At 36.5% G+C, this 17,443-nt stretch overlaps 1 protein-coding gene across 15 annotated transcripts in view; it reads right to left on the bottom strand.

Moving 5' to 3' along the window:
* tenm4 (teneurin transmembrane protein 4) overlaps positions 1-17,443 on the bottom strand; it is a 210,990-nt gene that overhangs the window by 101,436 nt on the left and 92,111 nt on the right. For 8 of the 15 annotated variants that reach the window (XM_008426387.3, XM_008426390.3, XM_008426389.3 and 5 more), the window contains 4 exons: positions 12,740-12,989; positions 8,917-8,991; positions 8,580-8,678; positions 6,201-6,436 (listed from right to left, as the gene is read on the bottom strand). In XM_008426387.3, coding sequence (XP_008424609.1) covers positions 6,201-6,436; positions 8,580-8,678; positions 8,917-8,991; positions 12,740-12,989 — 660 coding nt within the window. The remainder of the gene's footprint in view (positions 1-6,200; positions 6,437-8,579; positions 8,679-8,916; positions 8,992-12,739; positions 12,990-17,443) is intronic. The other 7 variants (XM_017308251.2, XM_017308253.2, XM_081614949.1 and 4 more) reach the window with 3 other exon arrangements.

Raw genomic sequence — 17,443 nt, 5'->3', positions numbered from 1 at the left:
GTTAGGTGTTGGAGAAGTGAAGAAATATTTCTGTGCAAGTTGAACAGGCATGTTAATAATTGTGGAGGTTCAAAGTAAAAAAAAGAAAGAAAAGAAAAACAAGAGCTAAATCACAGAAAGAAAGCCTGGATTGAAAGTAGGTGTTCTCAGCAACTGACATATAAGTGTGTTTAGCAAACACAATCACTGTAGAAATAACTATTATAGAAAGTTATTTTGTCCGGTTTCTGTGTGTGAAATGTCAGAAAATCTAGAGTCATTGACTGATCAAGCACTGGCTTTTCTATACACATTCACCAAGAAAAATCCTAATGACCAAAAACCTTATTTGATACCACATCCTTAGGCAAACTGTAGGTTAGGTGAATATCTATCAATGAAAACACAAATTCAACAGAGTTCAGCTGCAGTACCAGCATCTGTTCTCTGCTCATTCTGCTTGAAGAAGTGACTGTGTCAGTGGAAGACAACCAGGGGAGTGACAGATGGTGTTGTTTGTCATTTTGTAAGCCCCCAAAAGATATACTTTTTGATCTGTTGAATTATATTGACTGACAAAATAAAATAATAATAAAAAAAACAACTATGTTGCTGAACCCTTTGCAAAATCACCAGGCATGTTGTCATTCAAAATGTCTTGGTAATCAAGTGTTCCTGAGCTGTACTCTTTACCCCATCCGACCCTGGAGAGTCTAATGGATTCTTTAAGACTTATGTCAGTGTCTACCAGGTATGGAGGAGAAACAGAGAACAAACTTTGCAAACACTGCCAAGCCCTCTGAAGATAGCCTAAAATGGATGTAATACCAAGAATGACAGAAGGCAGTGAAAATATGTCTGAGTGAGGAGGACTGCACTTAGTAGCATCTCTGCTTTGTCCTCAGTACACGTTGTTCCGTCCTTTCGCTTATCTCTCTGCAGGAAGTTGGGTCACGCCATGTGCCAATTACAGAACAAAGGTAGTGTAGTTGGAGACTTCTAAGTCAATCTGAGGAAGTCAGAGCACGGGTCATCTGCCACAGCAGTAAATGATTCTGTTGCCTGTTCATGGCACTTTTTAACTGGTTCACAGTTCAAAGGAAGCAAAGATGACAAGAAACTTTCTCGTCATTTTCCAGGTTAAAACCTAAATGCAATGCAGGCATCTAAAGATGAAAATATAAAAACTAGATGTGGACCTTTAGAGTTAATTGCAGGGACTGTAAATAATTAATCGCAATTAATACAATGAAAAAATAAGCAACATTTTCTATTGAAAACCATTTTTGCTGCTAAATTATTGAATATTCAGGCATATAAACTTATCAAGTATATTTATGATTTCTAATCTATTATTGAGGTTACTTAACCGAATTGATGCAAAGAGCTATTATAGCAATTCAGATTTCAAATGTTTCAGGAATCATCTTTCCAAAATCCCATCAGATTAAACAGGAGAAGCAGCTTTGTCATCCATCGCTGTCGTTTGTGGATATCATTGTACAAATACATAAGTTCCAGCAATGAAAAAACCCAACAATAATAAATTGTGTCAAAATTTTAAATGCATTAAATCTATGTAATTAATTAATTGAAATTAAAGCACTGAAGTCCTGCACCTATCACCAATCAACCAAAAATCAAAGGTATTTTTGACCACATGGCTTAGAAGTTTCTAAATCCACAATTTCCAAGGTGATAAATATGACATGACACAGTTCCCAAGCTCAACTTGCCACCATGCACATGGAGGAAGGCAGGTAAAAACAAAAACCCGAAACCAAATCCCACTCAGAGAAATGAATCATTTTTTAAGTTGGAAATTATATTACTGCAATAAAAGCTGAAATTAATCTTTGGCAGGGGTGCCACTAAATGTGGAAGGTGCTGTTTGTAAATTTTCTTCAACCAACAATTTATAGGAGGCAGCAAGTGCCGCGTTGTATTTCTGTCAAAACAAAACATTAAACCGGTAAGAACCTGCCTCCAAGATTGTCTTGAGTTTAAACTGCATTGACATAAAACAACAGCGTATAAATAGTTTAATAGACTATATTTAGGTTTGAATCTCCAAGCTTTAATTTCCCTGTCACTTTGCTGTTGGAACAGAACACCTGAATTTCCCCACTGAGGGGCAATAAAGGATATTTCTATTCTATATAACACTAACACCGACGTTTGACTTAAAGTCCGTTTCTTCTTGTAAGTCTGCTGTGAGAAGTTACTTTACTCTTAACGTAATGGAATTAGATTGAATAATTCCATTAATTGGAATTAATGCATGAATATTCCACTGGACTACACCCAGAGATCAATAATCAATATGCCTGTCAATGACTGGAAACCTTTTATTTGAAAGCAGCCAATATCTATTCACATCTTAACACTAGCCCAATAAAACTGTTGCGACTCCTCACAGTTACACCTGATTTTGCAGTTTTCATACTTTTTTGTTCATGTTTAATTTTTTTCTATTGTTAATATAATGGTATGGTTAAATTGATATGAAATCTAGAAAACAGACAAAACAACAAATGTTTTATTGGTACATCTCAGCTGATTAAAGTATTATCAAAGGATTCATCTAATCCAAAAGGTAATTCATTCCACACATAGGGACATATTTTGAACATTCATATCTGCTAATATTTCATTGTCATTTCTGTAATATTCAATTTCTGTTAAAACTGGCAAATGAATACCGTACCATGAATACTTCTTGTTTCTTCCACTACAATTTCCATTAAAATGCTTAACACAGCTCTCTGTAAACAACTTCTAAAGTAATTACTTTTTGTGACACATCTTTGTGTGCGGGGCTGTAAGTGATTGTCACCTGGACCTACATGAGGTCAGATATATACGTTGTGATTGCGTAAGTCATTACACAGTCAAACAGTGAGACTTTCCTATTAAAATTGGTTTTCAGTGGGTCATATTTAAAATTCTAACTGAAAATTGAGTTTTCATTTGCTACTAGCCATAATCATCTAGACTAATTAAAATAAATGATGGAAATCTATAATGAATATATATAATATGAGTTTCACTTTTTTTGTAATGAACAACTGAAATAAATCAACTTTTCAATTATGTTTTTTAATTCATGAAGCTGCATCTATAAAAAGATACATTTTATTAGGTTTTGGCAAAATTAAACAGAATCGAGCTGTTTTATTCTGAATTACAAAGTACAAATCTGTGTTATAAGAAATGTTTTCTGAGTTTGAGGATCACAAAGTCAAACATTTTCCGGGGCCCAACCTTTTCGTCCTTGACTGGATGCCCATGGTGAATGAAAGTGAACACAGGAGGATACTGATGACCTTAAAATGAGGAACGTATAACAAATGTGCTAATGAGCAAGCAACCACAGAGAAAATAGTGCCATCAAAAAACTCCCGACCTTTTCTGCACTTCAAAATAGGTCAATTTACCCAGCTGTGTGGAAAAAAGAAAACCAAGCTGAAGTCAAAACATCTGTCATGAGCTGTAATTGGCTTTATTAGACATCTCATCCAGAGGTCCCAATTACAGGCCTCAATAATTAACTGCACTTGAAATTAAATGTATTTTCTCATCAGCCTTTAATTAAAAATGCCTCTTGTTCTTGATTGAAATTTCCAATCTGAGGGTGGGGTTTGGTCTCCAACATGTTTACTCGTGCTGTAACAGAAGATGGTCGAGGTGTAATTGTATTGTCTGATTAGGAGCTGTCAGGATGATTTGGCTTTTGGCCAGGTCACAAGCAGAACGCGCAGACTGAAAACCCAAGTCAAAACCACATCTTTTGTTGCTAATTAATAGATAATCGCCAGAAGAAGAAAGGCATTGGTTCTGACTTTAGATTTGTACTGTTTTGAATTTTAAATTAAACTCTAAGTGGCTACGCCAACAAAGAAATGAGTAAGATTTTAGCTTGTTTAGCCTCAAGGTGAAGCAGAAATGATAGCTTTTGTAATTGTTACAGCCCAATGAATATCTATAACAAATGTCCTCAAAGAGGAATTAATTTATCTCCCTGATGAAGGCCGTACAGAGGGATCTGCCTTTTATTCCCCTCATGCAAATCAACTCCGGCCCCATCATCATTCTGCTACTTTATTTCTTTCTTTATCTCTGGGAGACTGGATTCAATAGTGACACCATTTATATGTTAAGAAGGTATTCTCTGTGAAATAGATGCACTGTTATAGTATAAAATGTAATAAAAGGAAGTGGGAATTAACTGTTTTCATGCGTTTACAACAAGGGATTCCATAGAACTTTTATTACTAATTAAAAAAAATTATACAGCGCATATTTAAAAGTCAAAACTTTACATCAAGTGTTTGGCTAAATGTGTTAGAAATGAATATAATATAAGGATCGGAACCCATTTTGCCTGAAATTATTGCTCCAGGGGAAATATTATAAATCTTATTTTTGATTTTGAAGGTCTTTGTTTTCATCCTGCAGGCATAAATCAGTCAAGATGTTTGTTAAAAGGAAAAAGAAGTAAAACAAAACTTTCACAAGATGCAAAACCCGCTTTTTGTTTAATTTGGACCTATCTGTTGTTATTTTCAGTTCAACAGCGTTGTCAACACAGAGGCTTGAGTTAGTTTGTTGCTGTCTGTGGCGAAGCAAGCTTAACATCAACATAGATTGACTAAGAAATAAGCGTTTGCCCAAAAATCATATTCAAAAGACTAAATAAAATGTGTATTTACCAATAAGGGTAAACAGAATTTATCCCAAAGAAAAAAAGTATAGTGAAAAGTTCAATGTTGATTTATCTGGCCCCGATTACAAGGAATATGTTTATATGAGTAAAGCTGAGACTTTCAGACTTTACAACCCTGTATCAATTATCACGCAGGGTGGAGGCAACATCGGATTGAAGATGTATTTAGCAGGTGGTATACTACAAAAAAAAAAGAAGAAAACATCCAACTTCTTCCACTTTACCATAAATCAACAACTATTTGACTTAGTCTAAAACATAATTGGGTGTTTTAGCGGGACAGTGATCCCAAGCATATCAAGACTGCTTGTGGCACGGATAAATGTTCAAAAGTACTTTATTTTTTATCTCAAAGGGAAATTAAATGCTGCCTCTGACTGAAGACGGTTGCTGTATAACAGTCTTATGACTGACAGGACATGCTAACAGCTCAGCTTTCTGGCAGCAGAGACAATAATCCACAGTGACTTGTTGTGGATGTTGGCAACCGCTACTAGTCCACCTCATTTTCTTTTTTGTCTTTAATGTAGGCTAACATTAAGCTTCTGGCACCTGAAGTCTATTGAAAGTGTATGGACTATGCTTTGAAGCTGGATCCAGGCCAAGAAACTGTCCATTTTAAATAAACTCTGCTATTGATATTGAGCCAAATATATATTAAAGGTTGTGGATAACTGTAGCAAATAGTGGGGAGGGAAAAAAAATCCAGAATCAATTGAAACTACAAAAATTCACTCAAGTTCGACACTGTGGTCATTTCACCCTAAAAAATAAGTTTAAATGCATAAAAAAAAGTCAAAGATTCATACCATTCAATCCTTTGGTGAGAATCTAAACTTTTTACCATCACTGTATATCATCTGCCATATAGAACAGCAGGTGTTTGATTTGTGCTCTCTTTTGTTTGGGCCTCCTTTTTCATTTTTAAATGCTAAGAGTTTTTCCACCAATACTTCTATCCCCTCAGCAAATAGATCACACAGACAAACTGCAGACTGCATCCTCAGATATGAATATCAATTCCTCATAGGATGGAAGCAGACAAATTGAGCAGAACTGATTTAATAGCGTAACTTAGTTGATGCCTCTAATCCAGCTGGGACCCTGAGAGAGCTGGTCAATCACACCCTGCAAGATGAATATTCTAAACTCGCAGCCCCTGTCTCTCGAGTGATGGCTGATGTCTTTTTAATCTATTTCCTACCCGGCCTATTCATGAGACCGAGACGCCCGGTTGCCCATCTGCAGATTCAACCGACCAAATCTATGAATGATAATGTTTTTTTTTTTCTGTCGACTTGTGTGAGTAAGGACTCAATCTATAAGCCTCCATATAACTGTGTTTGTAGAGCTCCGGGCGGAGACTAAACACCATTAAAACGGATGATGAAAGAAATACAGCAGAGAACGGACTCATCCTGTGTCTGCGTGCGAGTGAAGGGTTGGAGTCTGGGGGGGGCGCGCATCGGTGAGGACACACACACACGCTACTCACCAACGAAGTAGGCTAACAGCAGCAGCAGCGTCACTGAGATGAGGATGGCACTGAGAGCAGCACATTTCCAGTTGCAGTGCTTGTAGGGCTTCTTCAAGCTGAAGGCAGGTCGAGAGAAGGTGTTTCGAGGTAAAGGGCGTGGGGGTGGCGAGTACACCGTGCTGGAGGTCAGAGGGTACCCCGGTGAAGTTGTGCAATACATTGGTGATGTTCCACCTGGTTTGAACAGGAAATGCCTGAGAAAAACACATTTTGTATGTTACTCTGACAGAAAGCGATACCCAAGGATGCCTTCAAATTCAAGTAAATCTTTCATTTCCGTCATTTTATTTCCAAGTGAGGATGTAAAGACATAATGGATTATTAAAATCAAGAAATGTGTGTTAGTATATACAGTGTCTTGCAAAAGTATTTAACCAACCTTCCCACATTCTGTCACGTTACCACCACAAACGTCAGTGTTTTTACTGGGATTTTGTGTGATATTGCCAACATATTGTAGTACATAATCAGATCTGAGAAGCATGCTGAGAATTTATATAACGCTCCTCACCAGATTAATAGTTTGCACGACCACCTGTTGCTGCAAATACAGCTTAACCTGCTTTGCGCATCTAAAAGCTGGAATTTCAGAGTGGCAAGAAGAAAGCCACTGCTGAAAGAAAACCATTTAAGTTTCATATGCGGTTTGCCACAAGCCAATCAAGGGCAGCTATGAAAGAAGTTGCTCTGATCACTCTAGGACCAGCTTAACCTACATTTAAACTGCTGTGTGTCATGGAAACTAATACTGTGCTCAACCATGATCACGCCATGCCCTTTGCCCATGTAAATCATAAAAGCTGTGGAGATTTAAATTTTCCATTTTGGTAGAGACATCACCAAAAGACTTGTAGATGTAATTGGGCAAAAAGTAGTTCTTAAATGTTAATAATACATTTTGCCCCCATAGTAAGCCACAGTGGTGAGCACACAACCGCTAATCCACTAATAGCAGAGCTAATTTTTGTTTAGCAATTTAGCCAACTTTTGAAAATATTTGGTGCATTTGACTTCCCCTAAATTAAGTCTTCCAGATAAAGTTTACGTGTTTTTCGTAAACTTTCCGTTGAATAAAGTTCTAAGTCTGTTGAAGTTTTGGCCATCAACTGTTAAGCGTTCTTCAAGATGTTAGATGTTTATTTTCATGTTTTTATTTTGTAGAGGGTGAAGACAGCATTCACAGCAGTTTTGTTTCCTTGTTTTTCCCTCAATAGCTTTATTTCATACAAAAACAAAATTAAATTGATGTTCAGTTATTGTAGACTTTCTAGGATAGATATAATTTGAATTGAAGTTAGAGTGTTAGCCCTTTAGCTTCTGCTAATTACTGTGCAGGTGTAGTGCTTTAAAATCAATGAAACTTTTTTTTATGATTGGTGCTTTAGGATTAGCGCAACACACTTTTTTTAGTTAGCAGTCCCCACCACTGAGTGGTAACATATTTTTTTGGAAATGATTTTGTTCAGTCTGCCTTTATCTCTAGATTTGCAAAATTTTAAGAGACATACAGTAAAAGCCTATAACCGTAAAAGAAGGCAGCTCTACAATGTAATAAGTCAAGGGGAATGAGAGAGTAAATTTTGTTTGTTGGTCTATTACATACAATTCCAATAAACTATATTGAGGTTTGTGGCTATATTGTGACAGGAAGGGAAAAAGTTCAAAAAGTGAGAACACTTCTGCAAAGCAGTGTAATTTTCACAACTAGTGACCGCATTCAAGGAAGTGTGACTTCAGGTAAAGCGTGGGGTTGTCAAGGCTGTCCAGAGGGGAGATAAAGCACATAAAGCTGCAGAATGGTAAAAAGCAGATTTATTCGCCCTTGAAGAGCATGGTTGACTATCTCAGGAAAACATGTGTAGCTCTCCGTGTCCAAGTGCCGTATGATCAGCCCATCAGAGAGTCAGTGACAGCAGCACTATTGTCAAGGCCATTTCAGTGACAAGTTTACAAGACGCTCCCGAGCGACAGTGACATGAGTGTGATTGAATGTCATCTTACAATGTGTGATGTGGAAAGTCAAAGAGACCATACTTTATTTGTAAATCTCAAAGACAAATAGCTTGAGCACCGTATTTTAGCAGTTGAAGTTTCATAAAGCGGCCATGTTTGACATTACTAAAAGAACAGCACAACCCAACAATGTGACTTGATGCAAATTAGGCGAGTTGCATCAAAGCTGAAGACACAAACACACCCATTCTAGCACTGCAGGAGACGCACAAAAGTGATTGACAGTGTTTCCAAACGGGGGATGTTTGATGGAAAAATAGCACAGGCATTCATTGTTTTCATGGCAAAGCAGATTCTGAGCCACAGAGCAAACATGCAACATACCCGTCGTTGTACGAGGCATCGTGGCGTGCTGATGCCAGAATGTCCATCTCAATCAAGTTGTCCTGCAAAGTCTCAAGGAATGCCTGCTTTGCTATATTTCTACACACAGGTGGAAAGATGGATATGAAGCTAGTGTGAGACATGCATGCAATAAAAAACATGAAAATGCCAGTACAAGAATGTGATCACCAGGCGATATCAATCAACAGGTAAAGAAAGAGCGTCACAACGGATGGCGTGGGGACAAAGAAACCAAGGCCCTTATGGAACTACTTCTAAAGAAGAGTGGGACAAATGACATCTAACTCTCGCTGCTCTCATTTGTACGCTTCCATACCTTGTTTTGTTTGAGCCCTGTCCTTCTCTGCAAGCGTCTTGCTCTTCTCTGATAAACATTAGAGTATTCTGGCTCCTTTAAGGTTGTGGTTGAAAGACAAAAATGCATCACTTACTGTACATATGAAAAGTTAGCTTTAGACAGTTTAGTATTAATTTTAAGTAGAATAAAAAACTAATCATTAGAGATGCACCGAGAGATCATTTGCCTTTCTTGAATGTGCCTAATCAGCTTACAAAAGCATTCTTCAATGTGGAAGCTGTTACACAGTGAAGAGCAGTTGGCTGCTTGTAGTGCCTATGAGGTCTTAAAAAAAAATTAGAAGCAAACAAAAGTAATAAGCTCCTTCTCCGGAGGCATTTTCTTTAGACTGCTAAAGAAACAATTAATATTGTTTGTCTGATCTGGTTTTTGATTCTAATATAAATTATTAATGAATGTTTAGATCAGAAAGATCGCTTCAGCTTCCCATATGGTTACAATAAATCAATCCATAAATCAAAAAGTTAGAGCATAATAGTGTTTTTTCTCTTTAAATATACAGTCGAGATAGAAAGTCTATATAAAGCTGTCAAATTGCAGGGTTTTTTGAAGTAAAAGTTGAAAACAAAAAATATTTCAGAGCATATTACACTGATTGGGATAGTCAGTGTATCCCAATCAGTTTGATTGGGATACACTGTGATAACTTTTTTTTTGTACGAAAACAAAATGTTTTTGTACAAGTTAACAAAAACATTTTTTTTAAAGAAAAAAATTGCTTTTTACATAATTGTTTAAACTGTAACTATGTCCCTGCAGTAAAATATGGCATATAATCGGTGCCATATCTTCTCCCTGTGGTCCTACAGCTATTGCAGAGATAAACCAGCTTTAAGACACATACATTTCAGAGAATGCAGGAAGTAGACAAAAGTAGTTATACATCTAAAGTCATCAAAAATAAGTCAGAATCAGTTTAAATTGGTATCAATGGGTCAGAGCTTCACAAAATTTGCAATCAAAAATCAGCAACAGAATCTCTGATCGGTGCGCCTCTGCTGATTAGCAGAAAAATTACAACACTTTATCGCTCAACTGCTGTAGCACTACAAATAACACATTTGCAGTTCTTCTGTAATGCATCTAGAGGCTTGCGTCTCCCTTCTCCCCATGTTGAGAGCTACGTTCCATAAGGAAGTACTCCTCCAATGCAATGGAGAAATGAACCGTCCACATGCAATGGGAGGGCTGAACACGTTCAGTGGTCCAAGAGAAAAGGCTGGATTTTGATGCATGCCCTGTAGAGCTCAGCGCTGGACTCTCCTCAGCTTCAGCTCTGACGATGAATGCAAAGTTCAATGAAGCAAATGACGGAAGGATGCTTGGCAGAAGCGGCAAAAGTCAAGAGAGTCAAGCAACTACCACTGTCTCTCATATAGCTGAGACCTATTGATGCCTTTTGCATCAGTAGATTTAATTTAAGAGATGTAAGAGAGAGGTAATGATATGGCATTAAATGAGAAAAAAGTAGAATTTAATCCTACAGGATCTTTTAGGATATGATTTTAGTAGCATTACTTTGAAATTGTATCTTTCTTTAATGCTATGGGTTATAAAACTCCGTGGTTTCAGCAGAACTATTTTCTCTCCTCACCATCTGTCTTTGGCTCCACAGGGAATACCTGTGCAGCATTAACTGGAGCTGGATGATGTGTAATCATTCCTTATACTTTATACTGCCCCACCAGCTGAAACTGATTCTCATTTTCCTGTTGAATGAACCGTCTCACAACAGCCGAGGGACGAGACAACAAGTCTCTTCATGACTGTTTTATTTACAATTGTGGAAAAATGAGCTATTAGTAGTTTTCCCATCAAAATAAAATGCTAATTTGAATAATGTTTTTTAAGGAGTAGTTTCTAAAAATGGATGGAGGACACAAGGTGGAACATTGGAAATGTTTACCAGTGTTGCCATTTTGCCAAATTGTCTCAGTTCTATAGGTCTGACCCAAAAATGTCTTCATATTTGAAAGATCATCTATTCAACCAGATACTCTTTCCATAAATTTAAGTTTAAAAGCAGATGTATTTTTCATGCTGATTATTTTGATGGTTAATCGGATAAAGTAATTGTCACAGAGAGGAAGACTTTCAAAATAAATATTTTACTGTTACTTTTTTTACACTTTAAACTACTCTATGATGGAACATGGCAGATTTAGGAAAATTAGGAAATATTTAGATATTTCTTAGTTAATGTAAGGTTCATAACTCTTGCGAATACACTGCAACAGCTGATTTAGTGATGCAAACCATGTTAACTGTGTTAATTGGAAATTTAAGATGTCAATATTATGTTATATTTGCCTAAAAGGGACATATCATTTACTGCAGATCTGCTAAAAAACATCATGGACTTCTGGCTAACCAATTCCAGAAGCCACCATTTTTAAATTTTGCTGCAATTTTTTTAGTACAATTTCAAGGATATGCATCACAAATCAGGTTAAATCACATTAATATAAAAACAATATTGTTGCTGGGTGTCATAAATGCTTTTCAGACCACTTTGTCATGCATTTTCCCACAGAAATAAAAATCGGCTATTTTTAAACTGATAGAAAGAAAAATCTATAAACCTATTTTTTAGATACTGTTTATAAATCTAAATGGCAATGCTGCTGCCAGTTACATGTCAACACAAAGCTGCCATTTGTGCAAAACTGGCTTTCTTTGCTCAGAAGCTTTTTGAACTCAAAATTCAAAGGAGAAATTTGTCATGGTGAGAACAGCAGGAGGAAGAAAACTGGCTTAGAAAAAGGGTTTATCAGAGTTATTGAATTTAACTTTACTAGCTAAACTCAAATCTGTTGGAACAATAGTGCTTCGAATACAGCTTTGACAAAATGGGAATCAATTACTGCTCTGTGACACTTATATTGAGGGTAAAAAATGAAGAAAAAAAAAATATTTTAGAAGAGACTACCTGTCAGAAGTGTACACTCAGCTTGCTTTTTATTCACAGGGCATTGATCTCTAGTTTTCTAAAATATAAAAAGAATAAATGAGTACAAATGAACAAAAACCGTTTAGTCACTACTGTGGTGGGTAAAATTGCAGCCCTAATGTTAGAGTTGAAATGCTCTGACTCAATTTTAACCATCAAATCTACAAAATGAGGAGAAAATCTCCCACAATTTGAGGCTTATTGAAGAAATTTTCTCAGTTGGTAACCTGGCTACAGTCATGATTGAGCTTTTCTTCGTGAAAATTATGCCACCGTGAAAAAAAAGAGAGATTATTAGAGCAAAGGAAATAATTTTGCCTTGAAATTCTTGACAATACCAGTCAAGGAAAGGCCAACAGACATTCTCTTAGTTCCAATAATACTCGACAAATCTACTTCACACAAGAGCCTTCTTATTGAGAATGTGCTAGAGAACAAAGAGTTGATTAATATAAAATAAATAGACACCAGGACTGAAGGAGAGGAGCGAGGAAGCATGCACACTAGAGCCTGGGTGGCATTTAGCATTTTTCTAACATTATTATTATTAGTCAAACTAGATTTGGCTGGAAATCTGCTAATATTTGACAAGCAACCAAAAGCAACACTTTTCTCTTGTTTTCCACAAAAATCGTGTTCTTCAAAAAAAGTTAGGCGTTTTGGTTCCAAGCAGTTTTCATTTTCTTGCTCTGCTCCTTGTTAGCTCTGCGGTAACATAATATAGAGCTGACAACACAAAAAGCTGACTTCGATGGCAGAAGCTTGAGCTCATTCCTAAAGATGCCAACATGTCTGCCTCGCACATTGTTAGGGAGACGAGTGGCACGGTACCTCGTTTCCAGCGGGATGTTGCTGTTGAGGAGCCAGTTGTCCTGAACGCTGCTGGAGTCTTGACCGCTGGCGGGACCCTCGGGGGGAGCGGAGCTGTCTGTGGGCGCTGGACTGGCGTTGCTCCGCGGAGTGTAGTTGCTCCTGTTTAACGAGTTAATAGAGGCTGCATGGTGCTGATGATTGGGCGAGTGAGAATGGGAGAGGGGCAGCGGAGGCGTCCGCAGCCGAGAGTGATTTTGAAAGACTCCGTCTGAAAAGAGAGCGGGAGAAAAAAAACCAGGAAATAAATAAAACATGAAAAAGAAACCATTTACCTGAAGAAAAAGAAATCCAGTCGTCAAATAATCACTTTGAGGAACTTTTTAGTCCTTTCTACCTTTGAGGTTACCATCAAAGACTGACTCACAATTTGTTTCCCAGCAGAGCTAAAATACGACTGATCTATTCAGGTTCGCAGCTTCTGAAAGAGTATTTGAGTTTAAGCTTCGTTTTTACAAATAAAAAAATAAAAAAACTTTTGGAGTTACCTTTTAAACATTTTCACAGAAAATTGCAGAAATTCAATTCCCTCCTCCTGTAAAATGTAGACAAGGTATGTTTTCTTTTCCAATGATAAATGCTAAAAGTCATAAGCACTAAAGCAGGTGATATTTCATTAGTGCAAGTGAAAATTTGTATTTTTATAAAGAGTTATTTTTAAGGCTTTTGATTTGTCTGAGTAGAAAAAAATCTGCAGGTCATAAACATAAGAAAATTAAATAGTTTTTATATTGGACATCCAAAAACAGTTTCCACTGTAAAAAAGCGATATATATATATAAAACACTTTCAGGGTGCATTCACACCAGCCCTGTTTAGTCCACCTTAATCAAACTCTACTTTTTCAAGGCAAACAAACTGCAGTTTGATTAAGCAGGTCTCATGTGAATGCACCCTAGAAGGCAACTAAAGTAGGAGAAGAAACAAGATCAATTAAGCATAATATTAAGAAGGCTGTGAGAAGACAAGTGACAAATTGGGAACTTTAGCAAGACAGTCATGGAAGGACCATTTTGATTTTAAGTAGAGAATAAATTTATATTTTGTGGCAAAATTTGCCACAAAAAAAGAAAAGTAAATTTCTGACTTTCATATTGGTTTTGGACTAAAACAAAACCTCCTAATAGGCTTGACAGCGTCCTGCAAAGGAACTTATACCTTTACTTTAGCCAGTTTACATTTTTGCTGCATTGTGTTAAGTTAGGATTTTATGTGATCAGACCAATAGAAAAACAACACAAATAACAAAAGTTCCCATCCCCTTTATACCGATTCCCCTAAATTAATTAAATTAAACAGTGTATCAACTGTATATATAATTGGATTGTACATATTAACTTGTCAGTTTACTCAATATCAAAAAAAAAGAAATGGTTATGTCAGCGTGTTGGCTGACATAACTGGGCGAGAACGCGTTTGCTGTCTACAGTGTATATTCAGCATAATCAACTAATAAACACCATTAAAACTAAAGTTTGAACTTTCCTGCTGTAGCACCCTGGCAGACATTTTCACACCAGCAGTTTCACTAACAAATTAACACAGAAACTTACAAATCCCTTTTAATGACAAGCTACAAAGACCTCACATGAAACACGCTTCAAAAAGAAAGGAAAAAAAATCTCTGCTGCTCATTATTTCTTCCAACTGATCTCCACCACTGTGTGCTCTCTGCCTCCCACTGAGACCGGTGTAAGTTTACTCCGAACAGACACGGACTGGCTTGTTTAAACAAATGAGCTGGTCTCTTCCTGAAGTTGACAAAGTCTCACAGCTTTTTAGGACACTCATTTAGACTAGTGAAGATTGTTGGAGCATGTTTTTTTTTTTTTTCAACTAATAATGCATGTTTCACACAACTCATTAGCAGATTTAAGATATGAAATTGTTTCAGCTGTATGGCAGTAATCAGATCTTCCCTGAGAAACTGGCTGGAAATGCCAAACTGCCTAGAAGAAGAGATAGTAGTCTCTGGTCCCATTCTCACTCTTTGATGCTCTGCTCTCCACAAGATAGAGGACTGATGTCTTTTTGCACTCTGTAGCCATTTATTTCCACGTTTTCTAAGCCATTCATCAATCAATGAACTGCTGGCTTTACACAGAAAGGCTTTTCTTCGTAGCGTTGAGCCTTTATTTCACAGATATCCTCAGCACTAAATTGCCAATTTACAGCGCAGAGAGCAGAATGCAGACACCGAGCGGGCTTATTTCCTATAATCAACCCCTTCATTAAAGCAATACCGACTCATGTCAGTCAACAAGTTTCGACTCCCATCAGATTTTTTTTTCAGGGTCAAGAACTTAAAGCGCCCATATTAACATGTCAATCATGTAAGACTGATAAACCTGCACCAACAACATGCTTGCGTCAAGCTTCATCAGTTGTTCAAAATGGGGAACATAGCCATTTGTGCTAGCAGGCAGAATGCTAATAAAGCAGCAAGAAAGCTAAAATATACCGAGTTAAATTCTGTTTTCCAGCCTAATAAGCAACATTTAAACGGCTTACTAGGTTTCTTCCAAATATTTAAAATCAAACGGTAATTTTTAAATTTAGGCGATGGTGAGTGCTAATCAACTAATGACGCAACACATTTTTCGTTTAGCTTTTGTTGCAAACTTAGCTTAGCCTAAATGTATTTTCTCAGATAAATTCAAAAACACTAATTTACCTTGGTGCCTTGTAAATCTTCAGTTGAATAAAGTTTCACATCTGCGTAGAAATGTTGGTTATCAATTGATAAAAATTCTCCAAGTATTTAGACGCTTATATTCATGCTCTTACTTTGAAGGGGGTGAAATTTTTTACAGAGCAGTTCAAAAACTTTATTTTCAGGAAGAAACATACATGAACAATATAAAGAATAAATAGTAAAAAAAAAAGATATAAACATGAATACAATATCTAAGGACATTATAAGAACATGTAAATGATAATGTTAAAATTTAATTAACATTTAATTTATTAAATTGGTGCTTGGGGATTGTAGTCTTTCAAGGGGAGATATCATTTTAATTGACATTAGCACTTTAGCATTAGCTTTCTCTAAATCCCTTGTAGGTGTAGTGCATTATGTTAGCAGAACTAATGTTTGTGATTACTGGTTTAGGGTTAACGCAACAAACTTTTTTGTAGTTTACCACTGCATTTAGATTTAGTTTTAGATCATTTCTTATGTTTAAAGACATATGTTTTGTCTTTGGAGACATGATTTATTCCTTCCAGCAGTTGAGGCACTTAGAAGTATCACAGTGTGAGGTAAAACCACACAGTTTTTGATGACCTCCCTCCAGCTCAGTTACGTACCTGATCCCAGAAGCCATTCATACGGTTATGCTAATTTGATACAGATATGGCACAGATACACAGCAAAATATATCTAAAGGACAAATGAATCCCTGCTCCAGAAGGCATCTACTGCAAACCAAAACAAACATTTTACATCCTGGAGCGTGACCATCGAGCGATTGCAGAGCAACAGCTAATTCATCTCTGCAGCACCTTCTTTTCCTGGAGCCATGTTCTCAATAATTATAGATTGTACATTTGCCATGTACCATCAAATGTAAATACCTGCAGATCTCTACACTAAACATGCAATTTAATTCTCAGGGCTTTGGATGCTTTCGTAAATCTATCTGGATTAGTGTAAATGTAAACACTGTGCTGTATATTTGCACAGTGTGCAAATGCACATATACAGTGTGCAAATATACAGTATATACAACATTTATGTAATTTTCCTGACATAAACATGCCAGGAAAATTACACTTATTTTAAGTGACTTATAAAATAGCAATACAGTGTCTCCATTATTCATAGTTTTTATGAATATAGTGATATTTATGATTAATGCAACATTATTTTTAAAGAGTTTCTCAGCTTTTGTTTGGGAGACAGACAGCTTCTCTTTGTGTAAGCTTATTTTTTCTTCTTTTCCAAGCAACTTAAAGTATGCTGATGTTAGAGGCAATGAACTTACCCTTTGGCATTAATGTTGCAAATTTATCTCCAGGAAGATATTCATCTTTCTCTCTTTTTTGTTTGTTTTACTATTCATTTTTAAAACAATTGATAATATTGCTATATGAAACAATTCACTTTCCACAGAACTTTTTCTTGTTTTTTCTTTTTGTTTTGTTTGTGTCCATTTCCACTATGCTCCATTGCTTTGAGGAAAATAACCACCCAGCTTGAATCTGGTTCGGTTGGACGTTATCCTTTGTTTCCTAGTTAAATGTAGTTCTTCTTTCTATTGTGACACACCATACATGCTCATTTGGGGTGCTTGTCATTTCATCCATTTGCAGTTGTGGTTGTTTTGTAATCGACTTCTCCAGGTTTGAAATGGTGCCGTCTACCGCAGGATGATTCAAACTGAACAGTCCGTTCAGATTGAACAGACTGTTCAACTGAACAGACTGTTTAGTCTGTTCAGTTGTAGGTTGTCAAATTGTAGGTTTGACAACCTACAATTTATATTAAATTTTCTAAATTCTACTTATAAAATGTTGAGAAAATATGTCTACATGATTACACTTAAATGGACAGACTATTGCCAAAGGTGTTAGGTCAGTTTCTTTTACACACATTAGGCTTGCATATCTGTCAACGATACACTTTGTGCAGCTTCCACAGCTTCAACTCTTTATAGTCTACAA

The sequence above is a fragment of the Poecilia reticulata genome, chromosome 13 (genome assembly GCF_904066995.2).
Source record: "Poecilia reticulata chromosome 13, P_reticulata-male-v2, whole genome shotgun sequence".
Classification (NCBI taxonomy): domain Eukaryota; kingdom Metazoa; phylum Chordata; class Actinopteri; order Cyprinodontiformes; family Poeciliidae; genus Poecilia; species Poecilia reticulata.
This window is presented reverse-complemented; position numbering and strand designations above follow the sequence as displayed.